At 38.2% G+C, this 27,189-nt stretch overlaps 1 protein-coding gene across 5 annotated transcripts in view; it reads left to right on the top strand.

Moving 5' to 3' along the window:
- The window catches only part of AOPEP (aminopeptidase O (putative)), a 235,892-nt gene that overhangs the window by 203,474 nt on the left and 5,229 nt on the right, over positions 1-27,189 (top strand). For 4 of the 5 annotated variants that reach the window (XR_009153644.1, XM_058170934.1, XM_058170935.1 and 1 more), the window contains one exon: positions 3,666-3,782. The exons of the other annotated variant lie outside the window; for it this stretch is intronic. Coding sequence is in view for 3 of the 4 variants with exons in the window: in XM_058170934.1 (XP_058026917.1) it covers positions 3,666-3,782 (117 nt within the window). In the remaining variant the exon portion in view is untranslated. Of the gene's footprint in view, positions 1-3,665; positions 3,783-27,189 lie in introns of those variants that run through there. 5 annotated transcript variants of the gene reach the window in all.

Consider the following 27,189-nt stretch of genomic DNA (forward strand, 5'->3'; position numbering starts at 1 on the left):
TTAAAAACCAAATAGAAAAGGTATATTTTGCATATACATTTCATATATGCGCATCAATTTAATTCATACGTGAGAATTGTACATTTTATATGTTCATATTTTGTAATTTCTCTCTCCCTAGTGGTGTTTGCTCTTAATATAAAATTCAGGATTGGAGTTGAATGGCATAAATAATAAGTGGAAGATTCTTACTTTGTCCTCCCCTCTTGGTTGCTTTTCAATAATTTTTCAAAACCTCAAAATTTCAGGTGCATAATGCATAACGATATGAGCTTCACAGAGGTAAACTGAGGTCATGTGGTTACCTTGTTTCTATATTTCTTTGCTTAACTTGGCCAAACTCAGAACCTTGATGAAATTTTAAACAATAGTTCCTTGTACAGTTAACGTATAAAGTCGATGCCAAAGGTACATTTCAAAGGAAACCACAAGTCAATTTTTAAGTCTTTGGTGCTGTTTCTGGTAAATGGCAGCAGTTTCTATGGAGAAAGAAGAAATATTTATAAAATAACATTACGCAACACTTGAACTTAGATTTATTTTCAGAAGTAGACAATGATTTTCCAGAAACACCCCTCTATTTCACTATAAAGGTCCCCAGAAACAATTGTATTATATATGAAATTGAGCAGAAAGTTAGGCACAGTTGTTTAAAATTGTATCCCTCAATCTGAATATGATTCAAACTTGTAAATTCAAGTCTTATATTTCTCTTGCTATCATAAACATTCTGCAGTTGGAATCTGCACATCTAGAGAATGAGTTTGAGATCGCTAATGGGTTTGTTTTCTTACTGCTACATTTAGATTTTACATTAAAAATACCCATTTTTCTAAAAAAGTTAACTGTTTCTGTCACAAGTCCGCTGATACGTTTCACTAATCTTTGCTGGAGCTTGGGTAAATGTGCTTAAGTTGTAACTTTAAGTACATACAAGATGGATACTGTCTGTAAAATATATGCTATGTATATATGTAAATAGAAATATATTAGATGCACAATCAGACAAATGCTAGAATTCAGGCTCCCTTTTGTATGATATATGATGGCTTGTAGTTGCATCAAGTGTCAAACCAGGTTCAGTGTCCTCAGCAAGTCAGTGGAAGTAGTACACAAGGGCATGAAGCTTAATTTAGGCTGAAATAGCTGTTGCTGCTTGGACTAGATTTGTCAGACTAGCTACCCTATGCTGGAATATTTGAAAATATTGAAAATATTTGCAGATCCCTCGCATCCTGGACATAAACTGTTTCAACTCCTACCCTCAAAACGACGCTATAGAGCACTGCACACCAGAACAACTAGACACAAGAGCAGTTTTTTCCCGAAGGCCATCACTCTGCTAAACAAATAATTCCCTCAACACTGTCAGACTATTTACTGAATCTGCACTACCATTAATCTTCTCATAGTTCCCATCACCCATCTCTTTCCACTTATGACTGTATGACTGTAACTTTGTTGCTGGCAATCCTTATGATTTATATTGATATATTGATCATCAATTGTGTTGTAAATGTTGTACCTTGATGAACGTATCTTTTCTTTTATGTACACTGAGAGCATATGCACCAAGACAAATTCCTTGTGTGTCCAATCACACTTGGCCAATAAAATTCTATTCTATTCTATTCTAAATAGTGGTTTACATTTTTCTTTATAGAGTCCATACAAAAAGTCAAGTTCACCACGAATGCATTATTTTGTATCCACTTACAGTACTTTTTAAAACTCTGGCTTTTGAGAGAACTATTTTGAGAGTTAGCTCATGGTGAAATGGGCAACAAACAAATGTAATAATAAATTCATAAACTATCTCAATGTAAATTACCTAGCACATGATTGTAAGGTTTTAGAAATTCTGTTTTATAGTTTGGGCATCCCCTCGCTTCATTATGATTTTATAATTTGTAATGCCTTATTAAAAGGTAATGTCACAGGTTGCATTAAGAAGGATAACTTTGAATAGTCTAAGTACTGAAAAAAATAAATGTACATATTGACTTATCACTTCAATAGCATGAACCTTGTAAATGGAAACAAATCAGAAAGAAATGCAGGGTATCCTACAACAGGGCCATCCGACTTTAGCAGCTTTAAGAATTTGTCTCTGATGCATAGGCTCTCATTGTATATACAAGCAACAAAGGGGTAAATCATAAATCATAAGATACAATCATAATTCATAAGATACAACCAACAAAGTGATACTCATAATATATCAATAGAAGCAGGTAATATGAAAGATGAGAAGGATAATAGTAATACAATCCTATTACATGGTTAGCTATCCTTAGAGATTATAGAAACCAGTAATCCATACTTTTGGAGATGTTACAAGCAACCATAAACTTCCAGATAATTGCAGTATGTCTTCTCCAACTCTCCTTCCTTTTGGAGCAGTTCTGTCCTGATCTCCCATTTTTGAAGTAAGGACTGCAAGCTAAAAATTCTGGGGGAATGGCAGTCCCGGCACATCTGGACAGCATTGGGTTGATGATAGCTATTCCAGTGCTGAATAATATAGACATGACTTTAGAGTAGGATTCTATTCTTAAATGAAATCTGATCCTGTTGATGACATTAATATGTAGTGTCTTTTTATGAAGTTGGAATGGGGTAAATTAATCTGCAAGTGTAACCCACTCAGAAACTGGATTCCCAAGTCATTTTTCTTTCTTTGCTTGCAATGGTAAATGGGGCACAAGAAGTCGTTTCACCCAAAGATCTGGAAAGGGATCAGAGGTTGATTTTCATTTATGATTACGTAGAGTTTCACCATCATGATTTTATTTTTTATGCACAGAATTATTTTTTTCTCTTTTTGTGGAATGAAAATATTGGCTACGTAAGAAACCACCTACTGCTTTTTAGAACACCAGATTTCCCATTCAAATGGTCCATTTCCTGTCCTTTGACATGTACCTTATTTTCAATGATTTTTTCCATATAATAAAACCAGAATAAATGTAGCACTTAAGGACTTGTTGCAATAGTGGCTTTGTAATTTTTCCCTGTTCATTTTCCCTGCAATTAAATCCCTATTGTTCATGCAGTTATCTAGATTTATTTATACTCTTAATTGAAAATTGAACCCACTGATCATAGAGAATTTACCTCTGAATAAATATGCTTAGAATTGCACTAAAAGGGGGTGGATGGATATGTGGCGCTTGGGATGTATGCATGCATGCAAATGATATTGTTGCTATTTTAATTTTGAAAGAGAAATTTGGATAAATTTGTATTTTTGCTTTGCTACAGTTCTTCAGCCCTATATGTATTAACATCTCCAGGAAGTAAATGCAGTATAATTTGTGCTTTTGATAATTTCCTATGAAAATTAAATAAGGTAGTTTATTTGGCAAAGCATGTTAGCTGATAATAAGTTTATCACTTAACTGAGATTAGTATAGGTTTAATCTTATTTAAGTATAGAACAGAAAATCTTGGCAACTGAACAACCTCTCACTTCATTTTGATAAAGGAGTTTCTTAGAATAATGACATGAGTGTGTTCATAATGAACTCACACACTGTTTCTATATATTACAAGCACATGGTCTAATTTCATAGGTTATCTGAGACTAGTCCCTGGCTGCCCTCTTTTATTTGAATTACAAAAAGGTTATAATTTTATCTCACAAGCTATTTGTTTTCTTTTAGCTTTCCCCGGACCAGCTGGTCTTACTTCTGGAGTGTCTCCTGCAGAAGGGGACATTCTGTTCAAAAATGTTGGAATGCTTACAGAAAACTTACCACCTCCGTGAGCAGGATGCAGAGGTAATCCATTTACAGACACAGGGAGCTCACAAAACTGAGCCAATAGCATGGAACAATTGTATTCTGTTGGATGCAGGATTATTCTAGTTTTTTTTTTTTTTAAATAAATTTTAAAATTTGTCCCAAAGGCAATACAGGTAGAGCGTGGGTTGCATTGACTGCTTTCAGTTTTATAGGCTATGTTTTTAATAAACGTTTGTTTTTAACAAAGCATGTGTGTACATGTATGCTTGCATAGTTTGGTTAGTACAGCCAAGTCACATCTCTCCACTGTGTCTTTTGAGTTTGAAAAATACACACATCTGGAGAGAATTAAATGATGTGTGCCTTATTGCGGATTCATTTTCTTTTTACTAAATGTGTACCTGTTTATATTTGTGAGTAAAACTGGTTTTTGTTTTGTTTTGTTTATATTCAACTACACATGAGAATTTGTACTTATAAATATTAGATTGGGTGTTTATGAAAAAGTAAAATACTTGTTTTTATTTTGAGTTCCATTCAAGAACAGATCTTAAGCAAAGGGTGCTAATTATATAATGGACAAAGGCAGTCAGTCATTTGGACTGTTATTTATTAACTGATACTTGCCCATTCAACCCATGCAGCTTCTGTGCAGTGTATAATTAAGAAAAGAAAGAAAAAGAAAATAAGATCGATTACAATTAAGAAAATCAACCCCAGTGGCCACCATGATAACTTACAGTGCTTTTGCTGGCTAACAAAAAAGAAAGAAAAATCATAACCGAAGGCAGTACAGATGGCAACTAAGCACATTTTCAAAGCATTCTAAAAACTTTATAAGTGTTTGTGGGAACTAAATCATTTACAGGGCCTGTCCTTAAAATGATCCAAAAGCTTAACTTAGTTCAAAATAGAATATTTTAAAAAACACTATCTAGGAATGGGATTATTCTGAACTTTTATTTATGTATTTATTTTATGTTTAATTATATATCAGATTTAGAGACCACCCATCTCCCTCACAGAGCGACTCTTGGCTGTGTTTAAAAGCATAAAGACCAGATAAATGCTGTATTCCGATAGGAAGCAGTTAAAACAGAATAAAATTGAAAAGAATAAAGTTATAATATCCTCTTGTGGATTTTCCAGACAAATTCTGTGTCGGAAAGGGCTTTGCTCCCTGCCAGGTACTTGGTAAATTGCACAAGTTGTAGCTACTCTTCATTTACTGTCTTATTTAAAGATTAGGCTCTTGAGGCCTTTGATGGTGATCCTTGTCTGAATGACTTTGTCAAGTGAGATATGAAGAGGGGCTGTAAATCAAATCAAAGTCTCTCAAGCTGGTAGTCTTCAAATATTAAGGATTCCAGAGTCCCAAACATCTATATTAAAATTCAGGGCAACATATTTGCTCTTCTGAGTCTATTAATAGATTTGAAAGCTTTCTGCCTTGTTAATTGGTTTTAGATGATAAGCATACATTTATTTTATTATAATGCTTAGACTGTTACATAAAGTGCTTATAGAACACCTTATGGAAACATTCTGTAAAAAATAGCACTACAAGCCTCACATCCCTCTTCCCCTTTATGCAACTGCGATGGAATGAAAGCTTCTGTTTTAAGTAAATTGCAACTAATGTCTCATCTGAATCCTATGCTGGATTTAGCCTTCAGTATAACTACTGAAAAACAAGCATGGTTCCTTTTCTACCAATCACAAATGAAATGGAACATAGTCTGTCTGGATTCAGCTAATAAAAAAACTATAGGTAATACAAATGAAGCAGAACAGTTCAGAATTCTTTCTTGTGGCTGTCTGTGGGGATCATGGTTGTCCCAAAGGTGCTTTTTCAAAGACAACTGGACTTCGTTTTTCCTTGAAGACATTTCGCTTCTCAACCAAGAAGCTTCTTCAGAACTGCTTCTTGGATGAGAAGTGAAGCGTCTTCAAGAAAAAACAAAGTCCAGTTGCCTTTGGAAAAGTACCTTTGAACCTTCCTTGTGGCCATTTGGAGGACAACTAGAAATAGAGAAGGCTGAAAGGAGACCCTCTTAACACAAAACTACATAACAGAATAACAGAATTGGAAGGAACCTTGGGGGTCTTTTAGTCAAAGCCTCTGCTCAAGCAGGAAACTCTATACCATTTCAGACAAATGGTTGTCCAATCTTTTCTTAAAAACCTCTTAATGTTTTAGCATTACTGTATTTATGCAAGTAGTAGCTACTCTTCATTTACTACAAATCTCCTTTCAGAATGCATTTTTGTTTTGTATAATAAAAAGAGGAAGCATCTGCACTAGATTTGCTCCATAAATAGAATTATATATGGAACAAAATTAAGATAAAGGCAGGTTTTAGATTGCTGCAGTTGTCGTAATATCTTTCAGTGGTTACTGGAATGTTGATAGAAGCTTTTTATAGGTCAGTACATAAAATTAAAAGCTCCACAATTGAAAAATATCTCCTTCATCCAAGGAAATATTTAAGATAAGGTAAAGTTTATTTCAGCTTTAACGTATTTGTTGTTTATACATGTCCTAAAGGCCAGGTTTATTTTTAATTGACCTTGAAACACACTTTGCTATTTATAGAAATTAAGTTATATTTAGGATATATTTTAATCACATACAAATACCAAAGAAATGTCAGGACTTCTATATCTGGAAGAGAAATAACTGAGAAGGTAGCATCAAAGCTGTATCCCCTGTGTGGTGGTTACGTGCCAGGACACCAAGACCTATGTGACTTTTTTACACTAGACTGATTTTCATTCTCTCCTGGCATAAATTGTGCCAAATGTACTTGGGTATGTGTGCGCGTGTATGTGTGTTGAAGGAAAGCCACAACCTCTGTGGGAGATATATTACCTCAGCTTCATCTTGCAAGGTGAAATCAAGGGCTTTACTCTAGCCTTTAAGAAAGGAGACTGAGATAACATTACCATTACAGTTTCTACAGCTACTGGATAACAAGAAACGACAGTCCTCAAAAGGGAATGTTGTAGTACATAGTCTTGGCTGACTAAACAAGGAAGTTTCTGTGGCTCAAAACACATTAAATGCCACTAGGAAGGGATTTACCGCCCATTTCCTTGAAAAAAAAGAAACAAGCTATTTTTTTTGATGAATGGCTTTGGATAACATTCAGATGTTATCCAAACATTTTGGATAACATTCAAATTCCTTGTGTGTCCAATCACACTTGGCCAATAAAAAATTCTATTCTATTCTATGTGTATAATCAAATGCAATATATGTATATGTGAGAAAGGTCTTGAGAGGCAGGAGAAAATGTAAAATTTTCAGACAGAATGATAATCAATTCTTTCTGCATTGTTAACTGTTGATCAGGTTAATTGTTCAGTTACTTTAAATTATTGTGTAACATTAAATTACTATCTCCCTAGTGCAAGTGTTAAGTTAAATATTCTAACTGATAGTATGGTATCTCAATGTACATACATAGTATTTCTTAGAGTATTTTTAACAGGTTTTGGTGAAACCTGTTTGCCTTTACAAACTGATATCAATGAAAACTTTTACAAAAAGTTACCTATACATATAGTTATTCCAGGGTTCACAGTAGACTTTTGGTAAATTGTGCTGAAGCACCTTAGGTTTTAGGAAGAAATTGTGAAGATATGTCTAGATAAATCAAAAGAACCAGACAATTGGTAGAAACTGATTGGTGTGAAGGGAATATATACTGACAGCATGTGAACTGACAAAACCTGATAAGCCATAAAAACAGGAGATCAAAGTAGAAAACATGTAGAATATGAAGTTTCAGGTAATAAGATGCTCTTCCCACCTAATTTGGCTCCTGGAAGGTCAATGACATGCCTGGCCCCAGGAAGTAGGTATTGGACACACCGCCTATCCAATGATACTGTGATTGGCAAACCACCAAAGAGCCTCCATGGCTTAAATTCCATGATTATATTTTTAAACCCACATGGTAAGACTACTACCATTGTTTCTTGTCTTGGCCTCTGGTGCTTTGGAAAATGGGTAAAGCCCTTTTTCTTTGTGGCAGCCCATAAAATATTGGAACACTGCTATCATGTCGACCCTAGTCCTTTTCAGTAGACTAGACATATCCAAGTCCTGCAACTGTCCTACATATGCTTTAGCCTCCAACCCCTAATCATCTTTGGTTTGCTATTTTCTGCACTCTTTCCGGAGTCTCAACATCTTTTTATATTATGGTAACCAAAACTGGACATGATACTCTAAGTGTGTCTTATGAAGGCATTATAAAGTGGTACTAACACTTCATGTGATCGTGATTCTATCTCTATGTTGGCTTTTTTGGCGGTTGCTAGCTCATATTTAAGTGATTGCCCATTAGCACACTAAGATCCCTCTTGCAGTTACTGCTATTGAGCCAAGTTTCATCTGTACATTTGGTTTTTCTTGCCTAAGTTTTTTGGTTATAGCTGAAGAGGATTGCCTTTGAATGTGCCTTTCATTGTGCAAAAGGCTTGTGTAATGCGCTGGATTTCAGCATGCAGGTTTTTTTGCATGAGATGTCTTACGTTGTGTTGATAGCAGTAAAGAGGAAGGATTAAAGTGATTGCCATGTATACTAGTGGTGGGTTGCTCCTGGTAGTAAAAGTGGTGTGAGGCTCTGCCCATCCACCCGGATTTAATAATTGACGATCTGCATATGCGCAGAAGCTTCTCTGCATGCACAGAAGTGTGTGCGCACGCTCCCGTTGCACACTGGTAGTAAAGGTAAATAGAACCCACCCCTAATGTATACTATATATTTTTTGGTCAGTCTTAATGAGAGAATTAGTACAGTTTTGAAATTCTATATTTTGTAGAATATACACAAAGAATTCTGGAGATAAGTTCTTCCAGTGTATTAAACATGAAATGAAACACCCTTTTATATACATTTCACAATTTTCTCTAAGGAACAAACTTGGATTTACCAGGGAGCACCTGACTCTTTTGCTCCACATTTTTTGAGATTCATTTTAAGTGGAAAAGCAATATTAGAATATAATATACGATAAAATCGCTCAGCTCCGGGATGGTCTGGACCGAAATTGGGATGATCCAAGCGAGGGAGAGGAGGCACGTCTTGTCGAGTCTGTTTGGGATGAGTTTGACCCTGTGGTTCCTGAGGACGTGGACAGGTTGTTGGGGAGGCTTCACGCCACTACATGTTTACTGGACCCATGTCCTTCCTGGCTGGTACTGGCCACTCAGGAGGTGACACGAGGCTGGCTCCAGGGGATTATCAACGCTTCTTTGTTGGAAGGGGTTTTCCCTGCCGCCTTGAAAGAGGCGGTGGTGAGGCCCCTCCTCAAGAAGCCCTCCCTGGACCCAGCTATTTTGGGTAATTATCGTCCAGTCTCCAACCTTCGCTTCGTTGCGAAGGTTGTAGAGAGTGCTGTGGCGCGACAGCTACCCCAATACCTGGATGAAGCCGTCTATCTAGACCCGTTCCAGTCCAGCTTCCGACCCGGATACAGCACGGAGACAGCTTTGGTCGCATTGGTGGATGATCTCTGGAGGGCCAGGGACAGGGGTTACTCCTCTGCCCTGGTCCTATTAGACCACTCAGCAGCTTTTGATACCATCGACCATGGTATCTTGCTGCGCCGGTTGGGGGGATTGGGAGTGGGAGGCACTGTGTTCCGGTGGTTCTCCTCCTATCTCTCTGACCGGTCGCAGATGGTGTTGTCAGGGGGGCAGAGGTCGACCGCGAGGTGCCTCACTTGTGGGGTGCCGCAGGGGTCGATCCTCTCGCCCCTTCTGTTCAACATCTATATGAAGCCGTTGGGTGAGATCATCAGTGGCTTTGGGGTGAGATACCAGCTGTACGCTGATGGCACCCAGCTGTACTTTTCCACCCCGGGCCACCCCAGTGAAGTTGTCGAAGTGCTGTCCCGGTGTTTGGATGCCGTACGGGTCTGGATGGGGAGAAACAGGCTCAAGCTTAATCCCTCCAAGACGGAGTGGCTGTGGATGCCGGCACCCCGATTCAGTCAGCTGCAGCCGCGGCTGACTGTTGGAGGTGAGTTATTGGCCCCAAAGGATAGGATGCGCAACTTAGGTGTCCTCCTGGATGAACGACTGTCGTTTGAAGATCATTTGACGGCCGTCTCCAGGAGGGCCTTCCACCAGGTTCGCCTGGTTCGGCAGTTGCGCCCCTTCCTTGATCGGGATGCCTTGTGCACAGTCACTCATGCGCTCGTTACCTCTCGCTTGGATTATTATAATGCTCTCTACATGTAATGCTCTCTACATGCTCTCTACCTTGAGGTGCACTCGGAGGCTTCAGTTAGTCCAGAATGCAGCTGCGCGGGTGATATGCGTAGCTCCCATGTAACACCGCTCCTGCGCAGACTGCACTGGCTACCTGTGGCCTTTTGAGTGCACTTTAAGGTTTTGGTTACTACCTTCAAAGCGCTCCATGGCTTAGGGCCTGGGTACTTATGGGACCGCCTACTGTTACCGCATGCCTCCCACCGACCCGTACGCTCTCACAGAGAGGGACTTCTCAGGGTGCCGTCCGCCAAGCAATGTCGGTTGGCAGCCCACAGGGGAAGGTCCTTCTCTGTGGGGGCTCCCACACTCTGGAACGAGCTTCCCCTGGGTTTACACCAAATACCTGACCTTCGGACCTTCCGCTGCGAACTGAAGACACATCTTTTCATTCGCGCGGGGCTGGCTTAAATTTTATCGATTTTAAATTTTATCGATTTTAAATTTTTTAATATTAATTTTAATGGGTTTTTAGTTTTATATATTTTAAAGTTTTCTAGGCCAATTATAAAATAAGTTTTTTAATTTGTATTTTAAATTGTATATTGTATTGTTTGTTTTTACTTTTGGCTGTACACCGCCCTGAGTCCTTCGGGAGAAGGGCGGTATAAAAATCGAATAAATAATAGTAATAATAATAATAATAATAATAATAATAATAATAATAATAATAATAATAATAATAATAATAATAATAATAATAATAATAATAGAATTTTTATTGGCCAAGTGTGATTGGACACACAAGGAAATCGTTTTGGTGTATATGCTCTCACTGTACATAAAAGAAGAGACATTTGTCAAGAACCATAAGGTACAACACTTAATGATAGTCACAGAGTACAAATAAGCAATCAAATCATATTCGGAAACAGTCAATATAAATCGTAAGGATACAAGCAACAAAGTTACAGGCATATAGTCATTAGTGGGTGAGAGGGATAATAGGAATGATGAGAAGATTAATAGTAGTGCAGACTTAGTAAATAGTTTGACAGTGTTGAGGGAATTATTTGTTTAGTAGAGTGATGGCATTCGGGGAAAACTGTTCTTGTGTCTAGTTGTTCTGATGTGCAGTGCTCTATAGCGATGTTTTGAGGGTAGGAGTTGAAACAGTTTATGTCCAGGATGTGAGGGGTCTGTAAATATTTTCACAGTCCTCTTTTTGACTCATGCTGTATACGGAATACACACACACACACACACACACACACACACATATATATATATGTAGGTTTTTGGTTATTTGGGTTTTCTCCCGCGTAAAATTGGAAGTGTCTTGGCGACGTTTTGACGAAGTCTCATTCGTCATCTTCAGGCTTCAGCTTCGTGCTTCTGGGAGCAATGTGTGATTGCAGCTGTTTCTTCCTTTTTAACTGGTAGTGGGGGTTTGAACTGATTGGGTGGGAGCTTGGCTGTGCTCTGATTGGCTGGGGTTTTTTTGTGCTCTGATTGGCTGGGGGTGTGTCCTGTTTGGGTGGGGGCTTGGTTGTGCTCAGATTAGTCTGAGTTGCAGGGGGATTTGAGCTGGTGAGCTGCATTGCTGTTGTTTGGCTTCGTGTTTGTGGTCGTGCTACATCTTCATAGTGGGTGTCTTCTGCTGTATGTATGGATTGGAGGGGTTTGAAATGGCTAATGTTGCAGCTGCGGTCTGGCTTCTGGTCCTTGGTTGTGCTTCCTGATCAGTGTGGGTTTGGGTCTGCTTACTGGGTGCATGTGTGGTGGTGACATCCTGTGTGGACGTCGTGAGTGTGGTTCTGGTGTCATTCCTCATGTTAGGGACTCGTTTGTCAATAAGGGTGGGTTTCCAAATGGCTGGTAGGCGGGAGGTATCATCTCGTTTGTTCATGCTGTGTGGGTGTTTTTCTATCTCGATGGCTTCTCTGATTACATACAAGACCTACATACAAACACCTGCGAAAACCTCAGAAAACATATATAAAACATATATACACTTTAACAACAGAATAATCAGAGAAGCCATCGAGATAGAAAAACGCCCACACAGCATGAACAAACGAGATGATACCTCCCGCCTACCAGCCATTTGGAAACCTGCCCTTATTGACAAACGTGTCCCTAACACGAGGAATGACACCAGACCCACACTCACGAGGTCCACACAGGATGTCACCACCACACATCCACCCAGAAAGCACACCCAAACCCACACTGATCAGGAAGCACGACCAAGGACCAGAAGCCAGACCGCAGCTGCAACATTAGCCACTTCAAACCCCTCCAATCCATACATGCAGCAGACTGACACCCACTACGAAGATGTAGCACGACCACGACCACGAAGCCAAACAGCAGCAGTGCAGCTCACCAGCTCAAATCCCCCTGCAGCACAGATTAGACTGAGCACAACCAAGCCCCCACCAACACAGGACACACCCCCAGCCAATCAGAGCACAGAAAAAACCCCAGCCAATCAGAGCACAGCCAAGCTCCCACCCAATCAGTTCAAACCCCCACTAGCAGTTAAAAGGAAGAAATAGCTGCGATCACATTGCTCCCAGAAGCACAAGCTGAAGCCTGAAGATGACGAATGAGACTTTGTCGAACGTCGCCAGACACTTCAATTTTACGGAGAAAACCGAACAACCAAAGACATATATATATATATATATATATAGGTCTTTGGTTGTTCGGGTTTTCTCCCGTGTAAAATTGGAAATGTCTTGGCGACGTTTCGACGAAGTCTCATTCGTCATCTTCAGGCTTCAGGCTTCAGCTTCGAACCTATATACAAACACCCGTGAAAACCTCAGAAAACAAATATATATATATATATATATATAGGTCTTTGGTTATTTGGGTTTTTTCCCGCGTAAAATTGGAAGTGTCTTGGCGACGTTTCGACGAAGTCTCATTCGTCATCTTCAGGCTTCAGCTTCTTGCTTCTGAACCAAGCCCCCACCCAAACAGGACACACCCCCAGCCAATCAGAGCACAAAAAAACCCCTATCCAATCAGAGCACAGCCAAGCTCCCACCCAATCAGTTCAAACCCCCACTAGCAGTTAAAAAGGAAGAAACAGCTGCAATCACACATTGCTCCCAGAAGCACGAAGCTGAAGCCTGAAGATGACGAATGAGACTTTGTCGAAACGTCGCCAAGACACTTCCAATTTTACGCGGGAGAAAACCCGAATAACCAAAGACCTACATACAAACACCCGCGAAAACCTAAGAAAACAAATATATATATACGGGAGAAAACCCGAACAACCAAAGACCTATATATATATATAGACTCATATATTGAGTCTATACATATATATATGTATAGACTCATATATTGACTCAATGGGAGGCAGATTGGTAGCAATTGTTTTTTCTGCAGTTCTAATTATCCTCTGAAGTCTGTGTCTGTCTTGTTGGGTTGCAGAACCAAGCCAGACAGTTATAGAGGTGCAGATGACAAACTCAGTAATTTCTCTTTAGAACTGTATCAGCAGCTCCTTGGGCAGTTTGAGCTTTCTGAGTTGGCGCAGAAAGAACATTCTTGTGCTTTTTTGATGACGTTTTTGATGTTAGGGGTCCATTTAAATCTTGTGATATGGTAGAACCTAGAAATTTGAAGGCCTCTACAGTTGATACTGTGTTGTCTAGTATTGTGAGAAGTGGAAGTATGGGAGGGTTTCTCCTAAAGTCTACCACCATTTCTACGGTTTTGAGTGTGTTCAGTTCCAGATTGTTTCGATCGCACCACAAGGCTAGTCGTTCGACCTCTCGTCTATATGCGGATTCGTCATTGTTTCAAATGAGACCAATCACTGTTGTGTCATCTAAGAACTTCAGTAGTTTAACAGATGACTCATTGGAGATGCAGTCATTGGTATACAGAGAGAAGTGAAGTGGGGAGAGCACACAGCCCTGGGGGGCCCCTGTGCTAATTGTACAGGTATCTGATGTGATTCTGCTTAGCTTCACCTGCTGCTTCCTGTTTGTTAGGAAGCTTATGATCCACTTACAAGTGTGTTCAGGTACCTCTAGCTGGTTTAGCTTAGAAGAGTGTCTGGAATGATGGTATTGAATGCTGAAGTCTACAAAGTGGACCCTCTCTTTGGAGATTCAAGATGTTGTAAGATGTAGTGTAGAACCATATTAACAGCATCATCTATTGATCTATTTGCTTGGTATGCAAATTGCAAGGAGTCTAACAGCAGATCTGTGATGGTTTTCAAGTGAGACAGCACTAGCCTTTCAAAGGTTTTCATGAGAACAGATGTTAAAATAACTGGTCTGTAGTCATTCAGTTCCTTGATGGTGGGCTTCTTCAGCACTGGAATGATAGTAGAACGTTTGAAGCAAGAAGGAACATAGCACATCTCTAGCGATTTATTGAAGATTCTGGTGAAGATGGGGCCAATTGGTCAGCACAGCCTTTTTAGCAAGAAGGAGTTATCTTGTCTGGGCCTGGAGCTTGTCCTGGCTTTTGTTTGTGAAATAAGTCTTGCATTTCCTTTTCTGTGATCACTAGGAGTTGTGAATCCAATGGGATGGGGTCAGTTGGCTGTTGTTGGTGTATCTGAGATGGGGGTTGTAGAGATAGGTGGCTGTCGTTTTCTTTCAAACCTGCAGTAAAACACGTTCAGGTTATCTGCCAGTTGTTGATTTCCTTCAGCCTGGGAAGGAGGTTTGCCGTAGCCGGTGATATTTATTGATATTAAGGCTAAGCTCTATTGTTTCCAAGAAAATTACTCTCAGAACAATGTTTTTACCAGCAGACCTTGCATGATATTATATTTATCTAGTTATTGGGAGTCAGAAAAAATTAATAACTGTTTTTCAGCAGCTCCTTGACCAACAGGGTGAGCTGAAGATTGAAATAAAATTGAGATATATTATTTAACTGTTTTTTAAGAACAATGTTAATCTAGTTATACGCCACACAATATGTTTATACATTAGAGTAATTGGAATGAATTCCGTTATAATCTTGCCTTATTATGGGCAATAAAATAGAAGCAAAGAGTGTAATAATTTAATTCTGTATATATTTAGACTGACTCATATTTATGAGACTCACTTCTGGGTATTTGTAAACACGATTTTTCTATCCACTTTTAAAAAAAATATTTAGAAGCACAATGAATAAAAAAGAAAAATGATAGAAAAAAGATATATAAGCTATATAAAACTGACTGAAACCTTTGAAAAAACATTAGGGAAGTGTACCAGTTATTATTAAAAAACCTTCTGTGTTTTGTTTTTGATTTGGCAAGATTAGAGATTGAGAAATGGTGTGTGTGTGTGTGTGTGTGTGTGTGTGTGTATGTGTGTATACACACAATCTTGTCCATGCTTATTTGCTATCCCAGCGGTCTTAATAAATTTGTTTAGAACAGGTATTAAAACTTCTAATAACTTCAGTACGATATATTCAGTATGTCGCAGACTAGAATGAAGATCTTGGGACTCCAACATCAATTCTGTATCAAAAGGCAGCTCTTGATATGAAGCTGCAGAAGAACAAATGGCCCCAGGACAGTTTTCACTGAAATGGAGCCACTGACCAAAATCACAAGAGGCTAGGGATAAGCTGTAGCATAGTGAAAAGAGCCCTTCTTTGGCCTATATAAGATCCCACTTCAGACAAGGAAATATACCTGTTTGAAGACCTGGTTGAATATACCTGCTTGAAGCTCTTAGGCTTAGCTGCAAGAACTTCTGTACTTCTGTAATTTCAGTTTAACACCACCCCCTTCACCCCATTAGGGTTTTTACTGCCAAGAATCAATGAAATCAAGTTCTTGTTCTTCAGTTCTTATTCTCAAGAGCCATTAAAATATTTATTTATTTATTTATTTATTTATTTTGTCAAATACATATTAAATAATATATATAAGTATAAGCATGAATTGAATACATAAAATGAATACAACTAAAGGGAACATTAAAACAGGGATGGGAGGCACGCTGGTGCTCTTATGCACGCCCCTTACAGATGTCTTAGGAATGGGGTGAGGTCAACAGTAGACAGCCTTTAGTTAAAGTTTTGGGGATTTGGGGGATGAAACCACAGAGTCTGGTAGTGCATTCCAGGCATTAACAACTCTGTTACTGAAGTCATATTTTCTGCAGTCGAGATTGGAGCGGGTCCCTTTAAGTTTGAATCTATTGTGTGCTTGTGTATTGTTGTGGTTGAAGCTGAAGTAGTCATTGACAGGAAGGACACTGTAGCAGATGATTTTATGAGCTATACTCAGGTCAATATATCACAGTCCCTCTTGTTTCTCCTTCCAAAAGATTGATTGCTGGTTAATTTTCCTCTTTTTGTTGCTGGTTGTTGATCTCTTGTTTATTTCTTGACACTTCAGGTCCAGCAGTCATAGAAGGAAATATGCACATTATTTACAAATACTTTGCATCCTGTTATATATTGCTGCTTTTTTTCAAAGGATCTGTCCAGCAGAGTAAAGCGTATAGAAGAGTTCAACTCTTGCCTATATAGATTATAGCCAACTAGAAGGCAAAAAAATGAACGAGTCAAAATTTTCTTCGTATTTTAGTGTTGAGAATAAAAAATAAAATCTGCTATATAAGCACAATAGCAGAGTGTGACACCAGCCCAAGTCACCTTATTGGGGAAATGGATTATAAATTCAATAAATAAATTATATAAAAATTATTTTGATACATACTTATCAAATTCATGTTGCTCTTGGTTATGTGATTATTGTAACCTGTACGGGCATGTCAGTATCGAATGGATGACAGGGCCAAATTACAAACTAAGAAATCCCTTGTTCAAATCTTTTTTCACTTGTTCCTAGTTGAGCCAGTTTCTATTATTTGATAATTAATAAGTAGTTTTGGGGCTGGGTTCGAATTCTTTTCAAGACCAGGTAATGCTTATTTTTCAAGGGAATGAGCGAACTCAGTGGAAGAAGATGGTTTTGCTTGCCAAATGTCTCTACTTCAGACATTGATAATTTCAGTAGTAATGATATGAAAGACCTCAACTTGATCTCCTGGGGAGGAATGGAGATGCTTAAAGATTTCACACAGATTATGTCAATCTAAGCTAGATGTTACAAGAGAATTTTGGCTCCTGCTGAAAACAGCAGCGTTATTTCTCTCAAGTTTTCCATCTGGCCTATCTCTAATTCAGTTAGAAAAATGAGAGATTGGCAAAAATCATTACCCATGTTTCCCTCAGCAGAAATGCCCTGAGGAGATCTCTGCTGGGGGCCTGTTCCTGCTGACGGAAAAGGATATAAATCTGGCATACAATGGTTGATAGCATCATAGTTTTTTTGACAGAATTGCAAGTTCAAATGGTAAATAAAACATGTTTCCATCAGTTTTATAGATACATAAATTTGCTATTCTTGTTTTTATTCAATGTACTGTCCTACAAATGTTCCTGGAATTGGGAATTTCCCAAATTCCAAATTAGCATGCCCATCTTTGAAAGATCTCACACTGGGGGAGACTGGTTTTTATCAGTCCATCTCAACCTAATTCACCAGCAGGGGCTCTGGTGGCTCAGCAGACTAAGTCTGTCTGTTATTAACACAGCTGCTTGCAATTACTGCAAGTTCAAGTCCCACCAGGCCCAAGGTTGACTCAGCCTTCCATCCTTTATAAGGTAGGTAAAATGAGGACCCAGATTGTTGGGGGCAATAAAAGTTGACTTTGTATATAATATACAAATGGATGAAGACTATTGCTTAACACAGTGTAAGCCGCCCTGAGTCTTTGGAGAAGGGCGGGATATAAATTCAAATTTAAAAAAAAAATTCTCAACTGATGCCCAATGTCTGTGAAAAATTGATAAAGGCAAAGAAAGTCAACCTGGTTCTGGCTATTGAGTCAAGAGGCAGATCAGGAAGTAAAAAGATTGGATGTTCTTCATCGTTTTTACAATCCCAGTTTAAGTGAAGGGCTGGATTTGCAATGGCCAGCAGTTTATTTGCAGTTTAAACTGGTTTTGGAGTGGTCATTTAACTTTATTTCAGGAATTCACATCTTTTCTACCAATAGATGCCAAATACAGAGTCCTCAACTTGGTGACCGTTCAAAGTTACAATGGGGCTGAAAAAAAAAAAAAAGACTTATGCCCATTTTTCACATTTATGACGGTTGCAGCATGCCCACGGTCATGCGATTTATATTGGGATGCTTGATAGCTGACTCAGATTTATGATGGTTGCAGTGTCCCAGAGTCATGTGATCCCTTTTGCGTCCTTCTGACGAGCAAAGACAATGGGGGAAACCAGTTTCACTTAACAACCCTGTTACTAATTTAAGAACTGCAGCGATTCACTTAACAAAGGTGGCGAAGAAAGTTGTAAAATGGGGCCAAATTCATTTAACAAATTTCTCACTTAACAACATAAATTTTGGGCTCAGTTGTGGTCGTAAGTTGAAGTAACCTTTATTGCTTTTATCACAATGTATCAACGTTTTCTGTCCAAAAAGGCCACAAACTAGCATGCACATAAAAACATGCATGTAGATGCAGAATTAAGCCTTTAAAACAACAAATCTTGACAATACTAGCAAAATTAAGAATACAAAGTATGCACCAAACACTGTAAACCATGAACTGAGAACAGCAGCTAAAACCAAAGCCACATTTTAAAAAATGTGCTTTTACTTTATTCAGAAGAGTTCAGAATTGAAAACCACAGCGAAAAGGAGCTGCCTCATTTATTCACCAGCCATGCTTCCTGCAGCAGTTACATGTGGTATGAGCTCACCCCAAACTTTTTCAGGATAAAGAATTACTGTCTTATTTTCACAATTATTTGGAAAGCTAAGATATGGTCATTTCCAATTAAAAAATGAGAAACTGAGGTTAGAATTGATCTGCTGAAATATTTGCAAACTTTTACATTTCTATTATTCATGTGATGGGACTGATCATCCTGCTCAGTGGTGGGTTTCAAAAATGTTTACTACCAGTTCTGTGGGCGTGGCATGGCTTGTGGGCGTGGCAGGGGAAGGTTACTGCAAAATCCCTATTTCCTCCCAATCAGCTGGGACTTGGGAGGCAGAGTGGGCGGGGCCAGTCAGAATTTTTACTACCGATTCTCCAAACTACTCAAAATTTCCGCTACCAGTTCTCCAGAACTGGTCAGAATCTGCTGAAACCCACCTCTGATCCTGCTCCCTTGACTCTTCAGTCAGTTGTATCTATAATAAAAAAAATCAGCTCTCCCATTATCTGTTGCGTCCTTCCTGTATATTATGTTCCTGAATGGCTCCATTTAAAGCAATCCTTGAAGATTGTAGAACTTTATTTCATGACATTTTTCTACTTCCAGCAGCTTAAGACACGCTGTGGATCAAGCCTTTTAGAGTGAATATTTGGGAGGGCGGAGGAGGAAAAAAAAAAAGGAGGCAGAATGAAAGCAGACTGCTTTTGCTGAAAATATGAGCCATGGAAGCTAAGGCATAATATCCAGTGATGCTTAATAACACTTATACAACTGGTCTGTTGTAGTACAGAAACATATGAAACCGTGAAATCTTATTTCACAAGCCAGAGTTACGTTGCTATAAACTATAGAGAACTCTTGAGTTTCTCAAATGAATTATGCATAGAAGATGATAACTTCTATCCATCGCCCAAACCATGAAAAATCTGGCAGGCATCAGAGAACATGTTTACCACAAAGTGGTATTTCTGTTTACTAGCTTTTGAATTGGGCAGTGTCTCATCTGTTCTGCTTAATCCTTTGGCAAGTTTGCTACCACACAGCATTTGTTTAAAGAAAAAAAATCCCCCACACCTTTATACTTTATTTTTAAAACTCTGTGACAATCTATATATCTCTATCTATCTATCTGTCTGTCTGTCTGTCTGTCTGTCTGTCTGTCATCGATCTATCTATCTATCTTGGCTAAGGAATTAGAGTAAGATTGCATCTCAGAGAAGCTGTAGAGCTCTCACTGTGTATCTCTCTCTCACCTACTTCACTCAATTATTTTGAGTGTTAAAAAAGGAGAAAAGAATGTGCATTATATGGCAACTGGAGAAAATTCCTGGAGGAAAGCAACAAACAAATTAACAAATAAATAAATTTTGGCTTATCCACAGTTATGTTTCTGTATAGATAGTCATTTCCCCATCTTATGTAAAGAGAAGATAAGTACAGTAATAACTGTTATATATAATAAATATGGAATTTAAATTGTAAATGATGTTATTCCAAATTTCGGGGTGCTTTATCTTGAAACATTGCAAAAATATTATTGGAAGGGCTGCAGATAATAATTTTGAGACTAAACTGCTTGTTTATTTCTAATGCAGCTTCCTTCTTTTTCTTTCTTACATTAAAAACTTGAACATAAGGGAGGGGGAGAAATGGAGTAAGTGCATAATATCTTTTAGCTGCTAGAACTAAGGTATGGTTCATCTGAATTCATCCTTCAAAACCCAAAACCCAAAATTGGATATTTCAGAAAGAGAGTAATTTGTTTGCTTGGCTGTTCGTGACATTCTCAGGAATCTTCTCCACACCAATGTTCAAAGAGTTAATATTTTTCTTTCTTCAAGATCCAACTTTTGCTTCCATAGATTCCATCAAAATAACTTGCACGATTCTGATCTTGGTAGGTATAGATACTTCATGGCATTTCAATAAGTTTTCCAAGGCCATCAGGGCTGTGTATTTCTTAACTGTAGGTTCCTTTAAGGTAGATTCTAAAAGGCAGGTGCTATCTATCACCTCAATATCTTTATTGTGACTTTTAAGGCTGAGTGATGTTGTTATCTTTATCTTATTTAATTGAGTCATATTTTTTTTTCTCTGTGCTCCTTGACTTTTATTACAAGAATTTACCAATCCTTTGCATTTTTGGCTATCAGAGTAGTATTATTAGCGTAGCACAAGTTATTGATGTATCTTCCCCCAGTTTTAAAACCATGGTCATCTGCCTCCAATCCATCTTCCCTTAATCCCTTTGGTATATAAATTGAATAAGTAAGGGGAGAATATACAACCTCCAGTGTAGACTGCAGATATTCTGTAAATGAAGCTTAGCTATTGAGGTAAGATACTACAGTAGCATACATCTTCCTACGAGCTATACAGTTGTTCCTTTGATGCAAGTAGAAGGTTAGCCTGGGGTGAGATTTCAAACACTGTAACATAATCTAATGTCAATATGATATTCATCTTGGAGTTGGGAAACTATACTGTGAAACACTAGTTTATTTTTGTTTGCGCTATAATTCATTTTAGTACTGAAGGTCAAAAAGGTACCCAACACTTCCCCAGCACAATAAGCTGTGTGGTGCTTCATTTAGGTGTGTCTAAATAAACATCCAGAGTTATGATTTAGAATAATTTGTCTGCTCTGGCTTTGAACCTACTAAAGAACTTCACAGCAGGCATTTTTCTAAAGCATTCACTTTGCGTCACAATGCAGGAATCAGTTCAGAAGCCGTCCTTAGTAATAAGCTGATACATATACACAGCAGTCTGGAAGACTGGCATAATTTTGTCCTCCCTGGCTGGCTTATTTTCTTTGTATTCTAATGGTAGAGGTTATACCTGCTCCCAGAAATAGTTTGTGAAAAGAAGGGGCTTATAAATATACTGAGGTCATAGTGATAGAATAGAATAGAATAGAATTTTTTATTGTCCAAGTGTGATTGGACACACAAGGAATTTGTCTTGGTGCATATGCTGTCAGTGTACATAAAAGAAACGGTACAACACTTACAACACTTAACGATAGTCATAGGATAAAAATTTAACACTTAATGGTGTACATGCATGGAAGAGAATTATAAAAGTAGGACTTCCTTCCAAAAGTCAATACTGAAAGTTGAAGAAAACCATGATGTGTCTATACCTGCCAAGATCAGAATCACGCAAGCCATGGTATTATCTGTGACATTATGTAAGTAGATGTTGTGCTTTGAAGAAGCAGAATAGGAAGAGTATTGACACTTTGGAACTTTGGTATTGGAGAATTGGTGTTGAATAGCCAAGAAAATAAACAAATGGCTCTTTGGACAAATCAGCCCAGAGTTGCTCAAACCATAAACGAATGAGCTCAAATTTCTACAATTGGTCACATTATGTGAAGAACTAATTCTCTAGATAAGGCTCTAATATTGAGAAAGGAGGAAGGGAAGAGAAGAGAAGATGACAACCAGCAGCAAAGTCTGTAGACTCACAGTGGTGGTGTAAACATATGAGCTGTGTTGGCGCAGTGGTTAGAATGCAGTACTGCAGGCTCCTTCTGCTGACTGCCTTTGGCAGTTCAAATCGCACCAAGCTCAAGGTTGACTTAGCCTTCCATCCTTTTGAGGTTGGTAAAATGAGGACTCAGATTGTTAGAGGCAATATGCTGACTCTATACACTGCTTAGAGAGAGGACTGTAAAGCACTGTGAAGCGGTATATAATGCTATTGTTATTATTAGGGATAGCTTGTCATGGGGAAAAATCTATTTAACTGGTTGCTAGGAGCTGAAACCTACTATAGAGCAGATAATTGATCAATCAACCAGTCAGGAGGAAGTTTAGGAAGAAGATACACACAGAGAGACAGCAAAAAAGAAAGGAAGGAAGGAAGGAAGGAAGGAAGGAAGGAAGGAAAGAAAGAAAGAAAGAAAGAAAGAAAGAAAGAAAGAAAGAAAGAAAGAAATTTTCTTTTCAGATAATCTTTTGAAAAACAGGGTGGTTTATTCTATTTCTTCTACCCTCAGTTTTATCCTTTGGGATAAATCATTAATCATTTGATTAATAAGTAATAAGCAATATTGATTATTGAGTAAGAATGACACGAGGAAACATTTTTCTTATATCTGCTTTTAGAGTTAAGGTCCTTGGCGACGTATGAAGTTGTGTTGATGTTCCAACAACTCTGGAATTCCATTTACATGGTTATGATGAACCAGCAGCCAGCTGCTGTAGGCTGCTCAGATGGAACATGCTGGATTGTTGAACAGGGGAGTCCTTTCTGAGTTTCTTTTGTGTTTCTTGCTCAAGGCTGAATAAAAAACTGAGATCAAACTGAATCTTTTATCTCTGGTTTATTCCAAAGCAAACAATCCAGAATCCATATATGAGCTGCTTCTCTTGAAGAAAGAGGCCAATGGTCATAATTGCAGCATGATACAATAGAAAATCTGGTAGCAGCTGAGCCATAAGGTGCCTTATTGTACTGAGCAAATTGGAAAGGATAAAAGTATAAGTTGCTTCAGTGAAGTTGTACATAGGGGCTCTTGCATCGGAGGTAGGAGGCTTCTCCTGTGCTTTTGCAACTAGATGGAATCACAAAGGCTATGTGGCAATGCCACTGCACAATTTACTATATAACTGACAGACATCTTCATCAAATGGTCAGAAAAAGAAATAGGTTTGATAATTGACGGCTGAACACTCTTATTCATACCAAAAAAGCTGAAGAAAGTAGAAACCACAGTATTTTCCTTTAGCATTTTAATAGTAATATTCTATTAGTGACCGTAATAGAGAGAAATACAGATATGAATATAAATGTGGAGTGTGACGTGTGTGTGTAATTTCCTCTGCTCTCAATGCCATTTAGCTAAGAACTTTGTATAAATGAAGAAAAAGAGAAGATACACCTATTGTAAAAACTGATGGTATGCTCCTAGCATAGTGTTTTTGAATCCTTGGTATATATTTTAAATGATTAAAATGCGTATTATGATTAATTTTATATAGCACTTATAATCAGTTGTCTTGAAAATTGGCTTTTGAGAGTAATGTTTTTTTAAGATTTCTGAGCTGATAATAATTGCAAATGGTAGTTTGAATTGTAAGCCAAAAATCTGTTGAAAGAGAACCACTGCCAGGAATCAGTAAATCCTGGAGTTACAAAAGCACACGTTAAAAGTTATAATTTTAATGGAACATACTGAAAGAAGGTTGGTTGGTTGGTTGGTTGGTTGGTTGTATCCAATTATTCTACAGTCATTGTAAGAACAAGAATATAACTGATTATACAGAATTGAAATGGTTGTATTTGCGTCATTTGAACTGAGGAAATTGTCTCAATTCAAAGTGGGGAAAGGGTATTTGGTGGATATGCTAGTTTCCTAATTAATTACACTCTTCTGTTTGAAGTTTGCTCATGTATTAAAATTCTTCCCCCCAAATTAGATGATGTAGAGCAAAGGAATCCAAGCCAGTGATGGTTCACCCAGATGTAACTGGCCATAGCTGATTAGTTGGAGATGGGTGAGCAGTATTTCCTAAAGCAGGGGTGTCAAACTTACATTGTCATGGCAGTGTCACATGACGTATCGGGACTTCCCCCCCTTCGCTAAACCGGGCGTGGCCGTGGCCAGCGTGCAATGCTTCTGGCCCGTGGGCCGGGTGTTTGACAGCCCTGTCCTAAAGAGAATTCCTGCCTGTATTAACCACAAGTGTATAATTACAAGTATCTTGATCTGGAATGGGGAAAGGTTTCGTTTCTTAGCAATCATATCCAATGGATATGAGCAGAATGGATCAATGGCCTTCCTCTTCCTTTCCAAGCTAACTTCAAAGTAGGTTTTGTTTGCCTTTATAACTATTACCTACATGGTCAAGTCTGACTACATAATGCTCTTCTGGGAATTCATCGTTTCTATTGCTTATTTATTTATTTATTTGGTAAATTTATATGCCACCCATCTAAATTGGGATTCTTACAGTGTGATCACTAATTCTGGAGAATACATATTTCTCTTTCTTTCTGTGGACCATGCGCACAACATATACGCACGCTTAAGCTACTGCTAAGCCAAACAACATCGATTTTTTAAAAAGTGATGAAGATACATTTGCCCTTAAAAGTTGCAGCAAATTCATGAATATGGAGCAGTTTTGTTTCAAAGGAAACAACAGTACTGTATTTCAAATGTAAGGATTGCCAAGGATCTATAGGCCTCTCTTTTTTAACCAAAGATGCTTTTTTACCCGGGATCATATTGCAATTACAGATGGCAGCCCTGTGATCCTTGGATAAGAAAACAGTTGCTTTAAGTTGATCCCGGATGCTACAGGAGCCCTCCCCCCTTTAAAACCATCATTTCCCTTTGAATCCAAAATGCTGTGCTCCTACTTACTTCTGTATCAAATAAATTAGCTGCTTTTGATACCTTACAGAACTTTGTTGACTCGGGGTAGTCTGAAGTTCAGGTCGATATTATTCTACTCCCAGAAATGAAACCTTTTAGCTGGAAAGTTTGGGGATGAACAGAGGGTCTTATCTATAAGGCCGAACCAACCATTTTTTCAGGGGTTAACATGCTTACATGAGGGGACAATATGTGTTACGCTGAACAGTGTGCAAGATGGGAAGCAGATGAAGCCAACTCTGCAACATGTGCTCGGTAGCATGTGAACATTTACTGTACTGCAGCTGGTTATGGGGGTTGAATTCAGGGTTGTTTTAGCAGTTGTGGTATTATTGTGCATCTGATAGTCTGGAAACTATTATTATGTGAATTCTTAATTACAGGATAGCCTAATCTTTGATCTAAATGTTAATGTCTCTAATCATTTCTTTAGCTCTTTCATTTTAAGCAGAAGTAATAATGTTTACTTTGCAAAATGCTTGATGTTTATTAAGCAAACTGCCCTTCATCCTTGCAGGTATCAAGAGGGGTTATAACTTCCTTGAGTACCCTCCTAATAACATCAAGATTTATCTTGTGTATCATGAGAAGTAACTGCTGTGATTGTGAGGTTTTTGTTTTCGTTTTGATACTGCAAGAATAGAACTAGCAGCAAAAGTGTATCAGTACATTTTTTTTCTACGTACAATTTCCTTACCTAGAAATAACAGGACGTATATGCTGTTTGAATATGTGAATGAGTCTGTTCTTGGCAGCTGATTTTTATTTTGGATTCAATAAATTTATGAAGCTATAAGGATTTGAAAGCCTCTGAAGTTATAGTAATATATTGTATAGGATCTTTTGTTTCTTTTGTATTATAACATGAAATAATTTACAATTCAAAATTGTTTTTTTTCCCCTGACATCTTTAAAATTAAAACCAGCCATTAATTCCCTGAAGTTGGTGGACTTTTTCTAAAGACTAAAGTAATAGGGTTGTTTTTTTTAATAAAGCATATGTTCTGAATTACTTGTTTTTTAGATTGTATTTGCAAGTCACTGACTAAACCATTTTCTTCTTATATTTTCTTGTTTGTGCATAAGCCGATTCTCAAACTTATAAGTGAACATGACTGTTGGAATAATTATTTTAAGGAGAAATTATCAAAGTAGTCAAAATGCTGATTTTGTTGATTCATTACAATAAGTTTGCAACACATTTTTTCCCCAAGTGGAAGAAGTTATCAAATGCTCTGATTTTCATCCCAAATTAACATAAGAATTTAGAACTTATACAGGCCATTGCTTTCAGTGATTTACTTTTAAATAAGAAAGAGTTTTCTGAAGTTGGGTTTTTTTTCACCCTCCAAGCCAGGAAAATTAAGAAAATATTCTTATGGAATTGTTGCTTCTTTCCATGTTTCTCTAAATGAATAATAGTTTAGTTTGGTAAGGTATGATATACATTATTTCTAAATATGGATGAAGATCAGCTGGCTGGCATGTATGCATGCGCTGGAAACCAGAACGGCTAGCGACAGTCGCGTGCCCATAGAAAGGGCTCTGCATGTCCACCTCTGGCACACGTGCCATAGGTTCGCCTTCACAGTCCTAGACCCTTGAAAGAGACAGAGAGAACAATACCTGCTGCTTGGGAAAGAATTTCTGGACACAAATTGAGAACCAACCGCAACACCTTCTTGCCTTCATTTTCCAGATTGCCTCAACTTCTGTTTTGGGGAGAGTGAGGGAAGATGATCATAGCTAAAAATAAAAAAAAGAGTGCCGTTGTCCCTCTATAGTACAGGACTATTGAACTGTGTGAATGCAAGTGCTACAATCAATTGAAACTAATCTCTGGGACAGAGGGGGACAATTTCTTTATGGAAAGATTCACATGACAGACTCCACTAATTCAAGTTCATACACCCTCTTGCCTGTCTGGGAAAACAGTTCCCAAGCTGGATGCATGTAAAAACAGTTCTATGGCACAACTCCCCAGTAATTTGGGGGATTATGTACATTCCATCAGTGGTGAAATCCTCCGCGGTTTGCCTCTGGTTTGCTCCCCGTGCAGTGCATGCCAAATGTACATGCACGCACAGTT

This window comes from Ahaetulla prasina, chromosome 2, assembly GCF_028640845.1.
Source record: "Ahaetulla prasina isolate Xishuangbanna chromosome 2, ASM2864084v1, whole genome shotgun sequence".
Taxonomy (NCBI): domain Eukaryota; kingdom Metazoa; phylum Chordata; class Lepidosauria; order Squamata; family Colubridae; genus Ahaetulla; species Ahaetulla prasina.